The following is a 17237-nucleotide window of genomic DNA, read 5'->3' as shown; positions in this document are numbered from 1 at the left end:
TCATTTGCTGACCTCTATATTCAGGGTCCTACTGGCCATGTCTCATAGATAGCTACTCTTATCCTCATCAAACAGTAAATGTCCCCTGAGTGAATGAACATCCAAAGTGGAACTCATCATCTACCCCCAGATGAACCTATTCTACCTTTAATGTTCCCCATCTCAGCAAATGGCTCCTCCATCTACTTAGTTGCCCAAAGCAGAAATTAGATGTCATCTTTGATTCACCTTTTCCTTCACTTCCCATATCTCATTAATCACCATGTCTTGTCATTTCTTCCTAATTAATAAGTCTGTCTCCCTGTAAAACACTCTAAACTCTACTAGGGCAGGGATTATCCTTCTTATTCCCAGAGCCTAGCACAAGCCAGTAGTAGGCTTTAGAAAAGTATTAATTGAAATGGAAGAATGAGTAAGTGAGTGAGTAGAGAATGCCTTTATTTTTGACATAGGTCAGAACTGTCTCATGTGGTTTCTTTTCCTCTAATTTGCCTCCTTTCAATTCACTTTCTGCTTTCCAAACCAGTGGATTACGTCTTTTGTTTTAACCCTTCAGTAGGTCCCTGTTGCTCTTGATAAAGAGTAGAATCTTTAACATAACTTACATGGTCCTAGGTGACGTGGCTCTGCATACCTCAATTGCTTTATCTTTCTCCGTTACTCTCTCTCTCTGTGTCTGTGGTCCAGCTGCACTGCTTGCTGTTCCTCTGAAGTACCTGGGCACTTCCACTTCTAAGATTTTGCATATACTTTTTTCCTTTGCTTGGATGTTGCCCCCGACCGCCTCCCCACACACACTTGTTTTAACTCTTGCTTGTCTTAGAGGTCTCAACTTAGACATCATTTCCTCTGAGAGTCTTTCCCTGAACCCACAACTTGGTTAGGTGTTCCTCCCATATCCTCCCTTGGCTACCTCTGTTTGCTGGATAATGTAAGCATCGTATTACTTCCTTATCTTCTGTTAACTTTTCTGTCTTCCCTAATGCCCTGTAACCTTATTGAGGACAGGGAATTTTCATTGTTCAAACTTGCATTCCTAGAGCTGGCTCATTGTTCAAATTTCGTTCCTAGTGCTGGCACATCGACAGTGTCTGTACATGTTGAAAGAATGAATGAGGTAGATGTAAAGAAAGTAGTTTAAAGCAGGCATTTTCAGCAATAATAAGAATATCTTTGGTACCTATTTTGATTCGTTCTGCACAGCCCTCTATGGTTGTCAGTAGCAATTATTTTCTCTTTAAGGAACTGCATCTCAGAGAGAAAAAGTGTGCTCTGGGAACGTGTATTAGTTTTCTGTGGCTGCTATAACAAATTATCCCGAACTTAATGTCTTAAAACAATACACGTTGTTATCTTATAGGTCTGTATGTTAGAAGTCCTACACTGGGCTAAAATCAAGGTGTTTGCCAGACTGCGTTCCCTTCTGGAGGCTCCAGGGTAAAATCTGTTTCCTTGCCTTTTTCAGATTTTAGAAGCTGCCCACATTCCTTGGCTCATGGACCCTTTCCTCCACTTTCAAAGCCAGCAACAGTGGGTTGAGACTTTCATACGTTACATTATTACTTTGGCCTCTTCCGCCTCCCTCTTCTACTTTTAAGGACCCTCATAAATACATTGTGTCCTCCCAGATAATCCAGGATAATCTGTTTTAAGGCCAGCTGATTTGCAACCTTTATTCCATTTGCAACCTGAAGTCCCCTTATGTATAAGGTAACATCATTATAGGTTCCAGGGACTAGGATGTGGACATATTTGGGGGGTGGTGAGGAGACATTATTCTGCCTACCACAGAAGGTCTCAAGAAAAAGAGAGAATTTAAATAAGCCTTACAGGATGGAAGGATTCCCTCTGGCAGAGTTGGGGGAAGAATGTTCCAGAGGGAGAGGGTGGCACAAGCAGCAAACAAGGTGAGAGGTCAGGCACGTTTTTTGGAATAGCAAGTAGTTCGAAGTAACGGGAGTAGGGTACACCAGGGCTGTGGTAAATGGTTAGGGAGGTAACTCATGGGAGAAAGAACTAGAAAAGTAAACTGGGGGCAGACTGGAAGGCCCTGGACGGTAGGCTGAGAAGTTGGCATTTATTGTCTTTACAGTGGAGGGCCTCTGGCGGCTTTTGAAAAGAAATGGCATTATCTGCTGTGCTTTAGAAAAATAACTCATGTCTAGGGTGGCTGTATGCTAGGACATTGAAAAGGGTCTAGTCTAGGGTGGCTGTATGCTAGGACATTGAAAAGGGTCTAGTCTAGGGTGGCTGTATGCTAGGGTATTGAAAAGGTTCTAGTCTAGGGTGGCTGTATGCTAGGACATTGAAAAGGGTCTAGTCTAGGGTGGCTGTATGCTAGGGTATTGAAAAGGTTCTAGTCTAGGGTGGCTGTATGCTAGGACATTGAAAAGGGTCTAGTCTAGGGTGGCTGTATGCTAGGATATTGAAAAGGTTCTAGCAAAAGTGATGCATAGGCCAGTGAGAGGAGAAAAGAGGTGGGGGGCAGATTAAGGGGACTTCAAGGAGGAAAAGAGAATCGCAGGCTGTATCAGGATTCCTTGGTTTCAGGCAGACAACTCTGGGTAGCAAAAATTTGTTTTTTGGGGGGTGCGGCCGAATTTATTGGAAGAGTATGGGGTCGCTTACAGTATCAAAAGAATAGCTGAAGATCTAAGTTTCAGGAAGAATGGGAACCAGAGCACCTGTCGGGATTTAGGAGCAGGAGCAAATAGACAGTCTCTTCAAGGACTGCTGCCGGGATGAATTAACATGAAAAATTTTCAGTTCAGGCTTCGCTGTGTTCAAGATCCAGTTTTAGGAGAAAGTGTAGTTGGCCCAACTGTATATATCACTGAATCAGTCACTGCAGCCAAGGGGATGGAGTGTGATGATAGGCCGTGGGCCGCGTGGCCACTGTAGAAGGAGAAGTGAGGGGATGGGTGGCTTCAGCCTCTGCACTGTGAGCAGAAGAGGGATTGGTTTTCCAAAGGCAGACTGACTAGATAAGAGAAATGAAGGAGAGGAGATGGACGATTTGGAGACTTAACAGCCCAAACTGGGAGGAAGATTACGGCATCAACCAAAATAAAAACACAGAAGAATGAAGATAAGCCTTTGGAATAGGGATCATGAGTTCAGCTTTGAGTATGGTCGAAGTGCCACCAGGACACCCACGTATGATAAGCAGCAACAATAGGAAATTTGGGTATTGAGGTCAGAACAGAGGACACAAGTCCGGAAGTCACTTGGCTGGGAGCAAGAGGTAAGGGCCATGCGGGAAGGATGAGATCCCCAAATCCTTGAGGCATATAATTACTGTGTGGCAGTCGCCAGCATTCTTTTGCTGGTCTGGTTTCCGTCCTCATCACGAATGGTGTTGGAAGACACTGTTTCATTCTTCTCTCTGTGTTTAACTCTTGGACTCAGAACTTGATGCTTCCTCTGGATTTACAGCAGTAGCATTCAGAAGTCTGAGTTATCTCCCAGCTTGACTTTTTATTTTTCTAGCATCTTGGAATCGGCCATAGCCAACCTCACCTAGCTTACCTGTTCACGCAGCTGCTCACGATCCTGGGCCAACTAGGACGTGGTTTTGAAGCGTGAATTTAAGTTTAACTTTATTATAGTGACAAGGCCTCCAAGTAGAAATGCCCAGGAGGTAACTGGAGTTATGAGACTGGCCTTTGTGTGAAAAGTCAAGATTAGAGGTAGAGATTGGGCGTCGTCTGTGTAGAGGTGATGGTTTAATCTGTGTAATTGGGTCCGCTTCCTGAGGGCATGCCTGTAGGAGTGGAGAAACAAGAGTCCTAGGATTGAGCCTTCAGGAAAACCATGTTTTAGGATGTGGGAGTAGGAAAGTGAGCCAAGATCAAAGATACAACGAATGGTTAAATAAGTGGGAGGAATACAAATGCCGAGGGAGGAGGACGTTTCAAGGAGAGGACGGTCCTTAGTACAGAAAAGTCAAGAAGAATGAAATGTGACAAAAAAGACTTTTGGACTTTAAAGTGGTCATTGGGGAATTCCCTGGGCAGTCCAATGGTTACGACTCTGTGCTTCCACTGCAGGGGGTATGGGTTCAATCCCTGGTCGGTGAACTAAGATCCCACATGCTGCACAGAAAAAAAAAAAAAGTAAAGTGGTCACTGGTCATTGATTTTCACAAGTTTTGGTAAAATGGGAGTGGAAGCCAGATTTCAGGGAGGTAGAAGACATGGGGACCAATCAAACCAACACATTCATTGAGCACTTAAAATGTTCATGGCACTGTGCCTGTACACTGTGCCTGTTGTGAGCTTATCACTGCCCTCCAGGAGTATCAAACCAAGTTGAGACAATGAGAAATCCATGAAAGTCTTCATTGCAATAAATTCAGAAGATGTAAGGTGGACCACGATTAATTGCCTAATGTATGATATGGGCACTGAATACCCCTGAAGACACTCTAGTTTGGAATGCTCTAAGAAAGCTTCTCTTGTCTGTTTCTGCTTCTCTTAGCCTACCCGTCCCCCTTTTGTTTAAAGGTTCCGATTTTCCATGAGTTAGGAAACAAAGTTAAGACTGTTTCCTTTAGTAAAAATCAGAATGTACTAAGTACAGTCCAGAGAAGTAACGTGTGCAGCATGTTGTGATAATCACATAGGCTCTTTCAGCTAGGGGTGACCTAGCTGCCCCAGAAGCCTCCCACAAAGTGAGTTGTTGTAACAGTAAGAATTAGGGATTATAGAATACATGAGTAGTTAGGGTGAGTCAGCACTCCTGTACTGATGGGAAGGAGTAAAGCAGCTGTTCAGCTGCAGGTAGAACAGACAGGCTTCTTCAGTTCGTGGCTTTGAGGCCATTTATTGTAGAAAAAGTGGAGCTCATGGGGCTTTTGTTTTCCTCCCACTGAGGTCTGTAGAAATGTTGCATCTCCATTTTCCTTAGTTGCCATCTTAATGTTGGCGGGAGAAGCAGTTTTTCCTTCTTCCCTATTAGTCATTAAGGGTAACGTAATGTAGGTTAAATGTAAAAAGAAACGTAGGCTCGGGGCTGGACTATTAGAAAGACTGGTGGCACTTCCATGAGGCTGGTACAGAGTGTATCATTTCTTCTTCATGAGTGTTATCTTGACTTCGGGTGCTTTGGGTTTTTAAGAGGAGCATAAGTAGCCTCTGTTAAATCCTGCCACTAGGTAAAACTGGTCCCAAAGCAGACAGTTCTCAGTCTTCTGAGTAGGGCCTTGCTTGCCTGCCAGTTCGATGCAGCGCTTCCCTCTCAAAGAGTCACACCATTATCCTTGAGCCTCATCTTACTTGTGTAGACGTTTCCCCAGAGCCACACAGCTAAGTTAGGGGTCACACCCAGGTTTTCTGAACTGTGCAGCTTGAGCACTGTGCGTCAAGAATTGCACCAGGGGCTTCCCTGGTGGCGCAGTGGTTGAGAGTCCGCCTGCAGATGCAGGGGACACGGGTTCGTGCCCCAGTCCGGGAAGATCCCACATGCCGTGGAGCGGCTGGGCCCGTGAGCCATGGCTGCTGAGCCTGCGCATCCGGAGCCTGTGCTCCGCAACGGGAGAGGCCACAGCAGTGAGAGGCCCGCGTACCGCAAAAAAAAAAAAAAGAATTGCACCAGAATGCTGTCAGAAGTCAGGAGACTTTACTTTTAGAACTGACATTAACTAACAGTGTGATGATGTATAGTTTCCCCTCCATGGGCCTCAGTTTTCCCAATTTCTCTGGTTTCGGTGATTTGTCAGAATGAGCCAGCTCTGAAATTTTAGGATATATCTTTATTTCTGCACAAACAGATTCAGCCCGGTAATTCCAGGGTTGGCCTAGTAGCATATTTTTCCCTAGTTGAGGCAAATGGTCCAGCACATTTTCTTTTGATGACATTACTTCAGAGAAAAGTGGCTTGTTTGTAAATGGAATAATATAAGTAATGGTGAAATTGCTTGAGATTAGAGAATCAGGGCAGTGAGGTGTAATGAAAGAACACTGAACTGAAGGCTCAGACAGCTGGGGTCTTGTCTCAGTATTGACATTAAATCATTCTGGGACCTTGGACAGTCACTTGATCTATTCTGGGCCTTAGTTTCCCCATTTATAAAATCAAAACATTGAACTGACATCTCTAGTTCCCAGCTATGCAGTTCCAGGATCAGTTCCCAGAGTAATTATCTGTTGCTGTTAAACTTCCTGGAGTCCAGACAGATCACAGTGATGTTTATGTTCCTTGCCTAGGAGTATTTACCACTAACTGGCCGGATTGTCTGCTGTTTCTAAGCAGAGCACAGGCCGTGACTTCTGACCAAGAAAAACGATTGCTGCATCAGCTCCGAGAAATCACCAGGGTCATGAAAGAAGGAAAATTCATTGACAGACCCACTCCAGAGAAAGAAGCTGAGGAGGCCCCTTACATGGAGGACTGGGAAGGTAAACAGTGTCTTCTTATCTCTTTGTTAACCATCAGGCCAGAAAAGAGATCTTAAAAATTTTTAAAAGTCAGCTTTATTACGGAGGTATAATGTAGATACAATACAGTTCACCAGTTTTAAGTGTGTAGTTGGATAAGTTTTGACAAATGTGTAGTTATATAATCATACCATAGTGATGATTTAGTCATGCTATTTCCATCATCTCAGAACGTTCCCACCCACTTTGCTGCTAATCCCCTCCCGCTCTGGCAACAGCTGAACTGCTTTCTGTCCCTAGAGTTTTACCTTTTCTATATAAATGGATCAACCTGCACGTGCTCTTTTGTTTCTGGCTTTGTTGATTTAGTATAACGCTTTTGAGCTTCATGTGTTGAGTGTATTAGTAGTTCTCGCTCTCTTTTAATTGCTGAGTAGCGTTCTGTTGTCTGGATATAGTTTGTTTCTCCATTCACCAGTTCAGGAACATTTGGGTGCCAGCTTTGAGCTATTATGAAGCAATCTACTATGAACTTTTGTGTACGTGTTTTTGTTGGAACATATATTTGTGTATATATCTAGGAATGATGTTTTGGCGTTTTATACATGTATGTTCAACTTTGTTAGAAACTGTCAATCTGCTTTCCAGAGTGGCTCTGCCATTTTGCCTTCCCACTGGAAGTGTATGAGAATCACAGTCCTCCACATCCCTGGTAACACTTGGAATCATCAGTCTTTTTAATTTTAGCTATTCAAGTGAGTGTATAATGGTATCTAGCTTGTGACTTTAGTATGCATTTCCCCAGTGACTAATGATGTTGAACATTTTTTCACACACTTATTTGCCATCTGTATATCTTTGGTGAAGTTTGTTCACATTGTTTGCCACTTTCTTTATTGAGCTGGTTGTGTTCTAGTTGCAAGGGTTCCTTCTATAGTCTGGATATAAGTTGTCAGTTATGAATTTTGCAAATATTTTCTCCTAGTCTGTGGCTTGCCTTTTTATTTTCTTAGTGACATCTTTTCAAAGAAGAGAAGTTTTTTTCATTTTGATGAAGTCCAGTTTATCATTTTCTCTTTTATGACTCACTTTCATTGTGTGCGTTTAAGAAATCTTTGCCTAACTCAAAGTTTGCCTAACTCCTCTGTTTTCTTCTAGAAATTGTATGGTTTTAGCTCTTACATTTAGGCCTGTGATCTATTTTTAGTTATTTATATATGGTGTGAGGTATCAGGACTGAGGTTAATATTTTTCCATATTGATATCCTATTGTTCCAGTTTATTTTGTTACATTTAATTACCTTGGTGTGTTGGTTGGAAATCAACCAACACTTCCCCTTTTGGAAAATGGAAAATCATTTGCCCATGTATGTGTGAGTGTATTCTGGACTTACTATTTTTTTTTTATAAATTTATTTATTTATTTTTGGCTGCATTGGGTCTTCGTTGCTGCGCGCGGGCTTTCTCTAGTTGTGGCGAGCAGGAGCCACTCTTCATTGCAGTGCATGGGCTTCTCATTGCGGTGGCTTCCCCTGTTGCGGAACATGGGCTCTAGGCGCGCGGGCTTCAGTAGTTGTGGCACACGGGCTCAGTAGTTGTGGCTCACAGGCTCTAGAGCGCAGGCTCAGCAGTTGTGGCACATGGGCTTAGTTGCTCCACAGCATGTGGGATCTTCCCGGGCCAGGGCTTGAACCCATGTCCCCTGCATTGGCAGGCGGATTCTTAACCACTGCGCCACCAGGGAAGCCCCTGGACTTACTGTTTCACTGATCTATGTGTCTATACTTAACACCAGTGCCATAATGTCTTTATCACTGTGTCTTTATATTGTCTTGAAGTCAGGTAGCCCAAGTTCTTCAACTATGTTTTTTTCCAAAATTATTTTGGTAATTCTAGGCACTTCACATTTTCATATAAATTTAGAATCAGTGTGTCACTTTCTACAAAAAAAAAAAGCCTGATGGGATTTTAATTGGCAAGAAGTTGGATTCACTCTTACGCTGCTGGTGGGGATGTAAAATACACCCACACTGGAAAAAAGTTTGGCAGTTTCCTAAAAAACTAAATACGTAGCTACTACACAGCCTTGCAGTTGTACCTCTGGACAGTTATCCCAGGGAAATGGAAAGTTTTATGTTTAGATAAAGCTTGTACGTAAATATTTATAGCAGCTTTATTTGTCATAGCCCCAAACTGCAAACAACCCAAACGTCCTTCAACAGGTGAAGTTGAAGTTAAACACTGTGTTGGTACGTACATACTGTGAAGTACTACTCAGCAGTAAAAAGGAATGGACTGTTGATACATGCAGCAACTTGCATGAATTTCCAGATGACTATGCTGAATGAAAAAAAGCTAATTCCAAAAGGTTATATAATGTGTTTCTATTTATATAACATTCTTGAAATGGCAAAATGATAGAAATGGAGAACAAACTAGTAGGTGCCAGAGGTTAAGGAGGGAGTGGGAGCAGGAGGGAATGGGTGTGGCCAGAAAAGGGCGACATAAGGGATCCTTGTGGTGATAGAAAACCTCTGTATATTGACTGTATCAGTATTAATATCCTTGTTGTGATATTGTAGCATATAGTTTTGCAAGGTGTTACCATTAGAAGAAACTAGGTAAAGGGTACATGGGATTTCTGTATTATTTCTTATAACCAGATGTGAATCTACGATTAACACAAAATAAAAAATTAGTTTAGAAAAGCAATGCAAGAAATTATAAGGGAAAGGATAGTGTTTTACATAGTGCACATAAACCTTTTCTGTAGATCAGAGAATGTCATAAAGTTTTCAAAGCCAGCACTAAACTGGAAAAAGATTCGTAACAAATATGATTGATATCAGCAAAGAAGCTGATATCTTTAATATACAAAAAAGTTCTACAACTAATTTAGAAAACACTGATATCTGCCTAGATATGCAGTGCACAAAAGAAAACAGTGCAACTGGCTACAAAACAGAAGAAAAATTATTCCATTCTCACTAGTAATCAATGAAATGAAAATTGGAATTCCTTTTTTTCTTGCAAATTGCAAATCTTCATTATATAACCTTGTTCCCAAATAAGGTAAAAAGTTTTTATCATATTTATTTTCTACCTACTGCTTAGGTTTTGTTGAAATTAGGTAGAATTTTAGCTATAAGTGATGTTAGCTTTTACAGCCTTTTCTCTTTTAAGTATTTAACAATGGCATTAAATTTCTAACCACATTATCAATGATTATTTTACATTGATAATTCTTATTGATTTCATTTTTTACCACTTGCGTACAGTATCTTCTTTCTTGAATTTAAATTTTTGATTAATTTTTGTATCTGTCAGAATACTTCCTTAAGTCCCTCCCTCCACAAAAAAATTGAATTTGTACAGATTCATCAGCATATGTCTCCGTATGGATTTTTCAAGGTATTTTTACCTAGCATTTATCCATCTGAAGACTTGAGTTATTTTTTCAAGTAAAGAATATTTTCTTGTAATTTTATTGCTTCCATTTAACCTGTTCTGCCCTCTCATTGTAGAATTCTAGTAATTCTGAGATTCGATCTTGGATGGGTCTTCTGTGCAGCTTATCTTTTTTCTCATGATTTCCATTTCTTTGCCATATTTATCTTTGTCCTGGGAGAATTCCTCACCTTGAACTTCTACTATATTAATTTGGTTCTCAGTCATGTTTATTTCAACCTACTCTTTTCTTCCTCTATTAAGTTTAAATTTTTTTTTGTAATGATGAGTTTCTCACAGCTCTCTATTACATTGTGTTTGCTCCCTTTTTTATATTGAAGCCTGGTTGGTTTTATACATTCAATAACCTGTTGAATATTACCGGGAACATCAATTATAAGCTGATTGACATTAACTCTTTGTTTCCTGCATTGACTTTTTTCAGGGGCTATTTACATAGTTTGCTTAGTTTGGTTCCTGTTGTGAGCTGCTGATTTCCTCGTAGGACCAGTGAGTTTTTGTTGCTTGCTCATGTTTCTAATGAAGTTTTGGGTAACCAGTGCCTTGGCTGATACGGGCTACCTAAGTAGTTATGTGAGTCACTATTTGATTCTCCTCAGCAGGCTTCCCCCTCGTAAACCAAAGCAGATAGTCATGGAATTCCAACGGCAAGCTTTGTTCCTGGTGGGGACAAGGCAGGAACATGCCAGAGGATGGACTTCTCTTAGGCATGCAGTGGCTAGGAGCTAACTAGCAAATGGACTTCCCCAGCCTCTGCCTTTGACCAAGGAGACTGTGAGGGCCTTGGGTAGCAAAGCTCCAGTTTACCTATGAGCCTGGGAACTAAGACTGCATTGGCCAGATTCTTGACATACTACTGTTAGTGCTGGTGAGGATGTGATAAGATGGACAGTTTTTTACATCACTGGTAGGACTAAAATTTATACCATTCTTCTGGAAAGTAATTTGGCAGAGTGTAAAAAAAGGCTTTTAAAATGTCCATTCCCTTTGGTCTAGTTTTCATATTTCTAAAAGTCTATCTTAAAGAAATAGGGAAGTGGACATAGATTTATATTCAGGGATCTTAACTAATATGAAACTTATAATGGAAAATTGGAAAGAATCTAAATGTCTTATAGAAGAGGCATGGTAAATCATGTCAGTTACGTAGCTGTATGATGGAATACTTTGCAGCCAACTTTAAAATGCCTAATAACATGGAGAAGGGCTCACGATACAATGTTGAATGAAAAAAATCTGGGTACAACATTTTATATACAGTATGATCCCTCTTTGTTAAAAAAAAGAGAAAGATATATGTTTATATGTGATAAAAAGGCCACAGGTAACACAACACATTGTTGTCAGTGGTGGGATTCTAGGTGATTTGTGTTTTCTTTTTAAAACTTGTCTGTGGTTTTCATATTTTCTACAACTGAGTCTGTGTGACTGTTTTTTCCTCCTAATTATAAACGTTGTAAAAATGTCTCTCCACACTCTACATGGCACCAAAAAAGACCCCTGCTTTTCAGAATTTGTAGGCAAAAAGATGGTTTATGTCAGGGTTCAATTTGCCAATTATCATAATGTGCAAATGGATTTCAAATCCTCCAGCTTTCCCATTGTGCGCCGAGCATGGCTGCTGTTGCCAGCACTGGCATATGAGCTCCAGCACAGCCCATCTGCTGCTCAGGCGCGGCTTGGCTGACACAGATGTATTTCATTTTGTTCTTCAATTTGGCAACATTTTCTCTTTTCTCATTATCATTGCTGGGATTCATTTTGTTTACCAGTTTGTTGTTTTCTTTTGTTCCCTTTTGTGAAGAGGAAGAAGCCAACAATGGAAATTCTGCCTTCTGAAAATGCAGTCCTTGTCCTTCGGGATCTTGGACATATATTGCTAAAATGCTCTCTCTTTCTGACACTTGCAAGCCATTTCAATTGTTTTGATTAGCAGAAGGCTTTGTCGTGTATTTTTCAAAGAGCTCAGCATTCCTTTCCTCCTCCCTCCTCCCCCCCCTCCCGGGAAGATTTGGAAATGGTTCCAAGTAGAAATTATAAACATTAGCCTTGAGCTATGCTCTCTCCATCTGGTGTTTGGTACATTTTTTTTAAACTGAGGCTCATGTTGTTTGTTTAATCTTCATCACTACTGCAGAAGCTTGAGGAGTGAGACTTAACACTCTGCCCCAAGCACCCTGCACTTAAGAAGGGATTTTCAACTGAATTGATTTGTATTTCAAAGAGCTGGGGGACAGTCAGCCAGATCGCCAAGAATTTGCTCAAGTGAAACTTGAGAACCGTTAGAATCTTCTTAGAGACTTCTTGAATGGATTTGTTGGGATAGGATGGCTGCTGCTTGAGAAGCCTGACACTTTATTTGGAAGAGACATTCTTTGTAAGACTTTGTACTGCTTTTTTCTCTAGGTTACCCGGAAGAGACCTATCCAATTTATGACCTTTCAGATTGCATCAAGCGTAGGCAAGAAACAATCCTGGTGGATTACCCTGACCCAGAAGAGCCCTCTGCCGAGGAAATAGCTGAAAGAATGGGAGTGATAGAAGAAGAAGGATCAGGCCATTTGGGGTGGGAAATGCCTACTGACCCCAGAGCTCAGGAAGATAATTCTGTTACCTCATGTGACCCAGAGGCAGAAACATGTTCCCACTGTTTTCATGAAGAAGAGGATCCCGCTGTCGTGGCAGAGAATGCTGGATTTGGTGCAGACAGTTACCGTGAGCAAGAGGAGACCACCGAAGAAATGTGGCCCCGCGACTTGAGAGATGAAGGGCCAGGCGTCAGTGCTGATAGAGCAGAGGCAGGGGGCATGCTGAGGAAGCGGGACCCCCACCGTTTAGAGTACAGACAGCCAGTTTGGTGAGGTGCCCATTACTCTAGTCCCAAGGTGACCTTTCTCTCCTCTCTGATTTCAACCTTGGCCCTGTGCCCTGTGTTTCATTCTCTGTGTTTAAATATCATAGACAGGCCACTGCCATGGATATCATGTGTCCTTCCTGGTGCTTACACACCTGTCACCTGTAAAACATCACAGTAATCAGTATGAACACAAGACAGCTTCCCTCTCTCTCTTCCTGCCTTTCCTCCATCAGAGAGTTGATCCACTGAGTAATTTTCTATATATTGTGATTACAGATGGGACCACTCAGGGCAGAGGTCTGACTCTTCGTGTTAGGAGTAACAGATGGTTTACCTGTGAACAAACATCAGATTATACATGATGAGGACTTAAGGTTGTAAGAGTGAAGATTTCAGAGTCCAAAATACCTTATTCTGTGGGCCTTGAGCAGGTTAGTAGTCCGCTGAGCTCAAGAAGAAAACCTTCTGTTAGTGGGGATGGTGGGGCCAGAGCAGGGTAAGACTCTGCTGTCTGAACTGAAGCCCCTTTCTCGCAGCAAGGCCCTTTTTAGGGGCACCCAGGCTGCCTCAGATCTCCACTTTTCTCCAGAGTACAAGACTCCCACTGACCTGAGAATGAACCTAGAGGCTTATTGGGGGATGGTTTTGCTCTACTATTGCCTGGATCTCTAGCTTCCTTTATCCCTGTTCTGCTTAACAGAACTGCCAAATGCATAAGTACCTTTGTACCTCTGGTCTTCAGTGGCCAGAGGAAACTTGAGTTAGAGACTTTAGTCCTTGCCCTGCAGAGCCAAGGTTTGAGGCTTCAGGAAAGCCTGCCGAAGGGTGGTGGTCCTGCCGTGAGATGCTCAGAAGGCCAGGGAGCCGGTGATGGGGAGAGAACCCATGCGCTTATAGGCAGTCCTTGCTTAGATGCTGTTTCTGAATGTTGTACCCTCTGGGAAGTTTGTTCTCACAACAAATTCAATTGAAACAGAAGCGAGGAGGACTGAGCCTATAGACCAAGTGCCAGCCCAGCAGGGAAGCTGCAGGGACCCAATGCAGCAGTGCCCGGGAAGAGACCATTTGGAAGAGACCATTTGTTCCATATGTGGATGTCTGAGTCTGTTGAGAAAGCTGGGCAAAGTAGGAGGTCGGTTAGGACTGGGAGGACTGTGACCAAACCAAAAGCCTATCTCTGAGCTGCGATCTGTCACGCGTCTCCTTGAGGTAAGATGTATTCTGTCTAGTGAGGATGAGTGAATTCAGTTTACAGGTAAGACCTAAGAGTTTAAAGAGGACACATTCCTGAGGATATTCCCAGTCATGAAATGCAGAAGACTTGAAAATTAAGAAATCATGTAAAGGTAGACTTGGCTTTTAGAGTTCCATTGTGCCTGGCATGAGCAAGCGGCCAGGAAGATAGTTTAATCACTGTTAAATCACATAAGCATACACACTGCTGTCACAGGTACAGGATTGTATTAAGATAACGTATCAGCTACTGCTGTGAATTTGTTAGTTAATGACTACAGAGAAAAGTCACTGAAGACTGAGTCTATAGAAAGCATATTGTCTCTATCTCTGTGTGGAACATTTGATTCACTTGTAAAGAATACAGTTTAAAATGTTCTGAAAACAGTCTAGATGTAACGTAATGCTGAAGGTAAAAAATAATGTAGGTGCTCTTTACTGTTTCGATAAATTAGTTTTCGTGTTGTTTCTCTTCATTCACAATGAGGGGTTGATTTATGAGAAGAGTTCTGGGAGCCTGTTTCGAGTTTCTTTTTTGCCTTAGGATATGATTCCCTTATTAGAGGTATGTATTTGTTTCCTTCTAGCTTATTCACTCATTTATTCATTCAGCAGACACTGCTCAGAGCTAGGCAGTGGGAACAGAAGGCTCAATTCCTACCTTTAAAAAAACTCAGTTGAATGTGGGAGCCATATCCAATTTATTTTTAAAAATGAACTGTGAACTATAAAAGGGCTCAAGATCGAGAATTCTGCAGGCAGAGAAATGTTGGTCACAATTCCATCCTTGTCTATTCTAGTTGTAGAATCTGGCCAGTTCCTTAACCCCAAGAACCTTGGCTTTCTCACTCTAAAGCTGGCAGGTCAAAGTCCAGGTCTCACAGGGTAGTTATGAGGATTAAATGAAATCATCAGTGCCTATAAAACAGCACTATCCTATCTCATACAGGATAACCACTCAATAAGCGGTAGCCACTTTACTTTTATTGTACAAGGTTTTATGCTGTATTTGAGATACGGACCCAAATCTATAGGAGCACCAAAAAAGATCATTTTTGCTAAAGTACTTCAAGAAACTTCACAGAGGAGGTGGGTCTTGAGGGATGCTAAGGACTCCAGCTGTGCAAGGAAGAGAAAGGACATTCTTGGCAGAAAGGGTGGTGTTAGAGCAGTGGGGTGTGAAAGTAAAAGGACGAAGTTCAGGTATTTTGATGAGGCTGGTATGTAAGGTGTCACATAACCAACTCTTTTTTGGAATGTTAATCTTTGGGGGAAATTGGCTTACAGAAATAGTTCCTGCTGGAAGTACTAAGACCTCATGATAGCTCTTGCTGCCATGGTTCTTGGTGGGTTTGTATAGCAGGAATATATTTATGTATTTATATTTCAAAAATTTTAATGTACTTCTCAATAATTTCAGATTAGGCAGTCCTTTTTGGATTTTTCAGAATTATGTTATTCTTCAGGGATGACAATTATATTTGTATATACAATCCAGGAGGACCAGAAGCATGGGACTGGCTTTTGTTGTCATGCCTGCTGTCTCTTTCCTCCTGGTCTTCATTTCTCCAGAACTGATCTGGGCTGAGTCCCCTGGCACTAGGTCTGCAGTGACTTTTAGGCACCGTGGCAGAGCACAGTCATACCTCTGGGGGCAGATAGTTGGCCCAGGAAACAACTGCATCACCTGGGACCATGCTTGGTAAATCAGGTGGGTGATCCGGCCAGGAGATCCCCTTTCCTGGTCAGAATAAGAGCACAAGGAGAGTACATCCTTAGTTCCAGGACTAGTGCTATGTGAGCTCAGGAGCCAGGCCCAGAGAGCTGCATAGAGGAGTGCGGGCACGTTTGGCCTCTAGAAGAGATGCCTTGTGAGGACCCCACTCTCTGCACCCTCTATGGCCTGGATGATCCAATGACTTATGGTCCAGTCTGGGACACTTTGGGAAAAGGGAGCTTTAATTATGCCAGGATAATAGCTGTAAACTAGGACTTGGGAAAAGGGAGCTTTAATTACGCCAGGATAATAGCTGTAAACTAGGACTCTCCATGGACCCTGTCCAGGGCTAATTTACGAGGTTTGTCTTTAACCTGACCACTAAACAACGAAAATCTCTTTCCTTTTTAGTAGTTCCCTGCAAATGTTATTTCCCAGAGGCAGAGCCAAGGAGAGAGGCCACAGTTAAGGTAGGAAATGCTGTTGACCACAAAAAACTCCAAATCTGGGGTAATAAATAAACCAACCCTACTTATTACCACACTCTTAAGATTCCCTCAACCCAGACTATTTAGGTACCAAAGGAAAATCTAATACTTCAGCTACCCAGCAATGAGAAAAACGTGAAGTATCACAGACTTTGCCTTGACCATTTTCACACAAGTGTTTCTAAAATGTACCTAACCTTGTTTTTCCTTTCCCATTTTCTTATACAAAGTAAATAGGCCAAATTTCTCCTTTTTCTTGATTACTCCTTAACTTCTCTAAGCACCAGTTTCCTCACTGATGCACTGGGAATAATCCCCCCTCGCAATGCTGTGTGTAGTGTCTGTCCAGGGTGTAGCCTGTGCTAGGTGCTCACGCCAGTGCCATCAGCAGCGTCACACTCTGTCATCAGGTCCTGTGCTGCTGGGCTGTCGCCCTTGACACCCTCCAAGGCTACCCTGACTGCTGGGAATGGCCCAGAGCACAGGTCCTGCAATCTCTGGGTGACTTCAGTTTTGACCTCCTCCCTCAGGATCAGACCCATAGCCTTCCTGTCTGCTTCCAGCCACAACTACAGCCTCCCTTGCTGTTGGCTTCAGATCTGCCATAGGCCGAAAAGAAAATTCCCAAGTGTGTAGTGTGTCCAAGTCCTGTTTAAACAGGTTAGGCTGCTCTGCATAGGGCTAGAGGAACCCAGTGGCTGGGTCTTCATGTTATTTCTACCACTTGGGCCTTTCTCACCTTTTTTCAGCTCTGTGGCCCTGTTTTTGTTTGTACGGGGCAGGCCCACAGGGGTTTACTTAGGAAGCAGCAGCCCATTCTTCCAGCTGGCACAGCTGACCCTGCAGAGGATGCTCTAACTTAAGTACCTTCTGTCCTTACCCTTCTTCTAGCCCATCCAGCCTCTGCGTGTGTGGTTCTGACCATCCTTAAACTTGACGAGCACGGCCAGAGGGAAGACAGTTTCCACCCATATGTGATGGTTTCTAAACAAGCTATGATCCCCTTGTTACCACCACCTCCTGCCCACCCCTGAGGCTCTTAGGACAGAAGGAATGAATGATGTAGAAAAAAACTTTTAGGTAAGAAACATGTCTTT

General features: G+C 42.4%; 1 protein-coding gene across 11 annotated transcripts in view; it reads left to right on the top strand.

Annotated features, from left to right (window-relative positions):
• Positions 1-17185, top strand: part of RIC3 (RIC3 acetylcholine receptor chaperone) — a 52580-nt gene extending 35395 nt beyond the window's left edge. For 2 of the 11 annotated variants that reach the window (XM_019948408.3, XM_019948410.3), the window contains 2 exons: positions 6250-6398; positions 12252-15012. In XM_019948408.3, the coding sequence (XP_019803967.2) occupies positions 6250-6398; positions 12252-12706 (604 nt within the window). In that variant the 3' untranslated portion in view covers positions 12707-15012. The other 9 variants (XR_012333446.1, XR_012333447.1, XM_033862490.2 and 6 more) reach the window with 9 other exon arrangements.
• The last annotated feature ends 52 nt before the right edge of the window (positions 17186-17237 follow it).

The sequence above is a fragment of the Tursiops truncatus genome, chromosome 8, assembly GCF_011762595.2.
Source record: "Tursiops truncatus isolate mTurTru1 chromosome 8, mTurTru1.mat.Y, whole genome shotgun sequence".
NCBI lineage: Eukaryota > Metazoa > Chordata > Mammalia > Artiodactyla > Delphinidae > Tursiops > Tursiops truncatus.
This window is presented reverse-complemented; position numbering and strand designations above follow the sequence as displayed.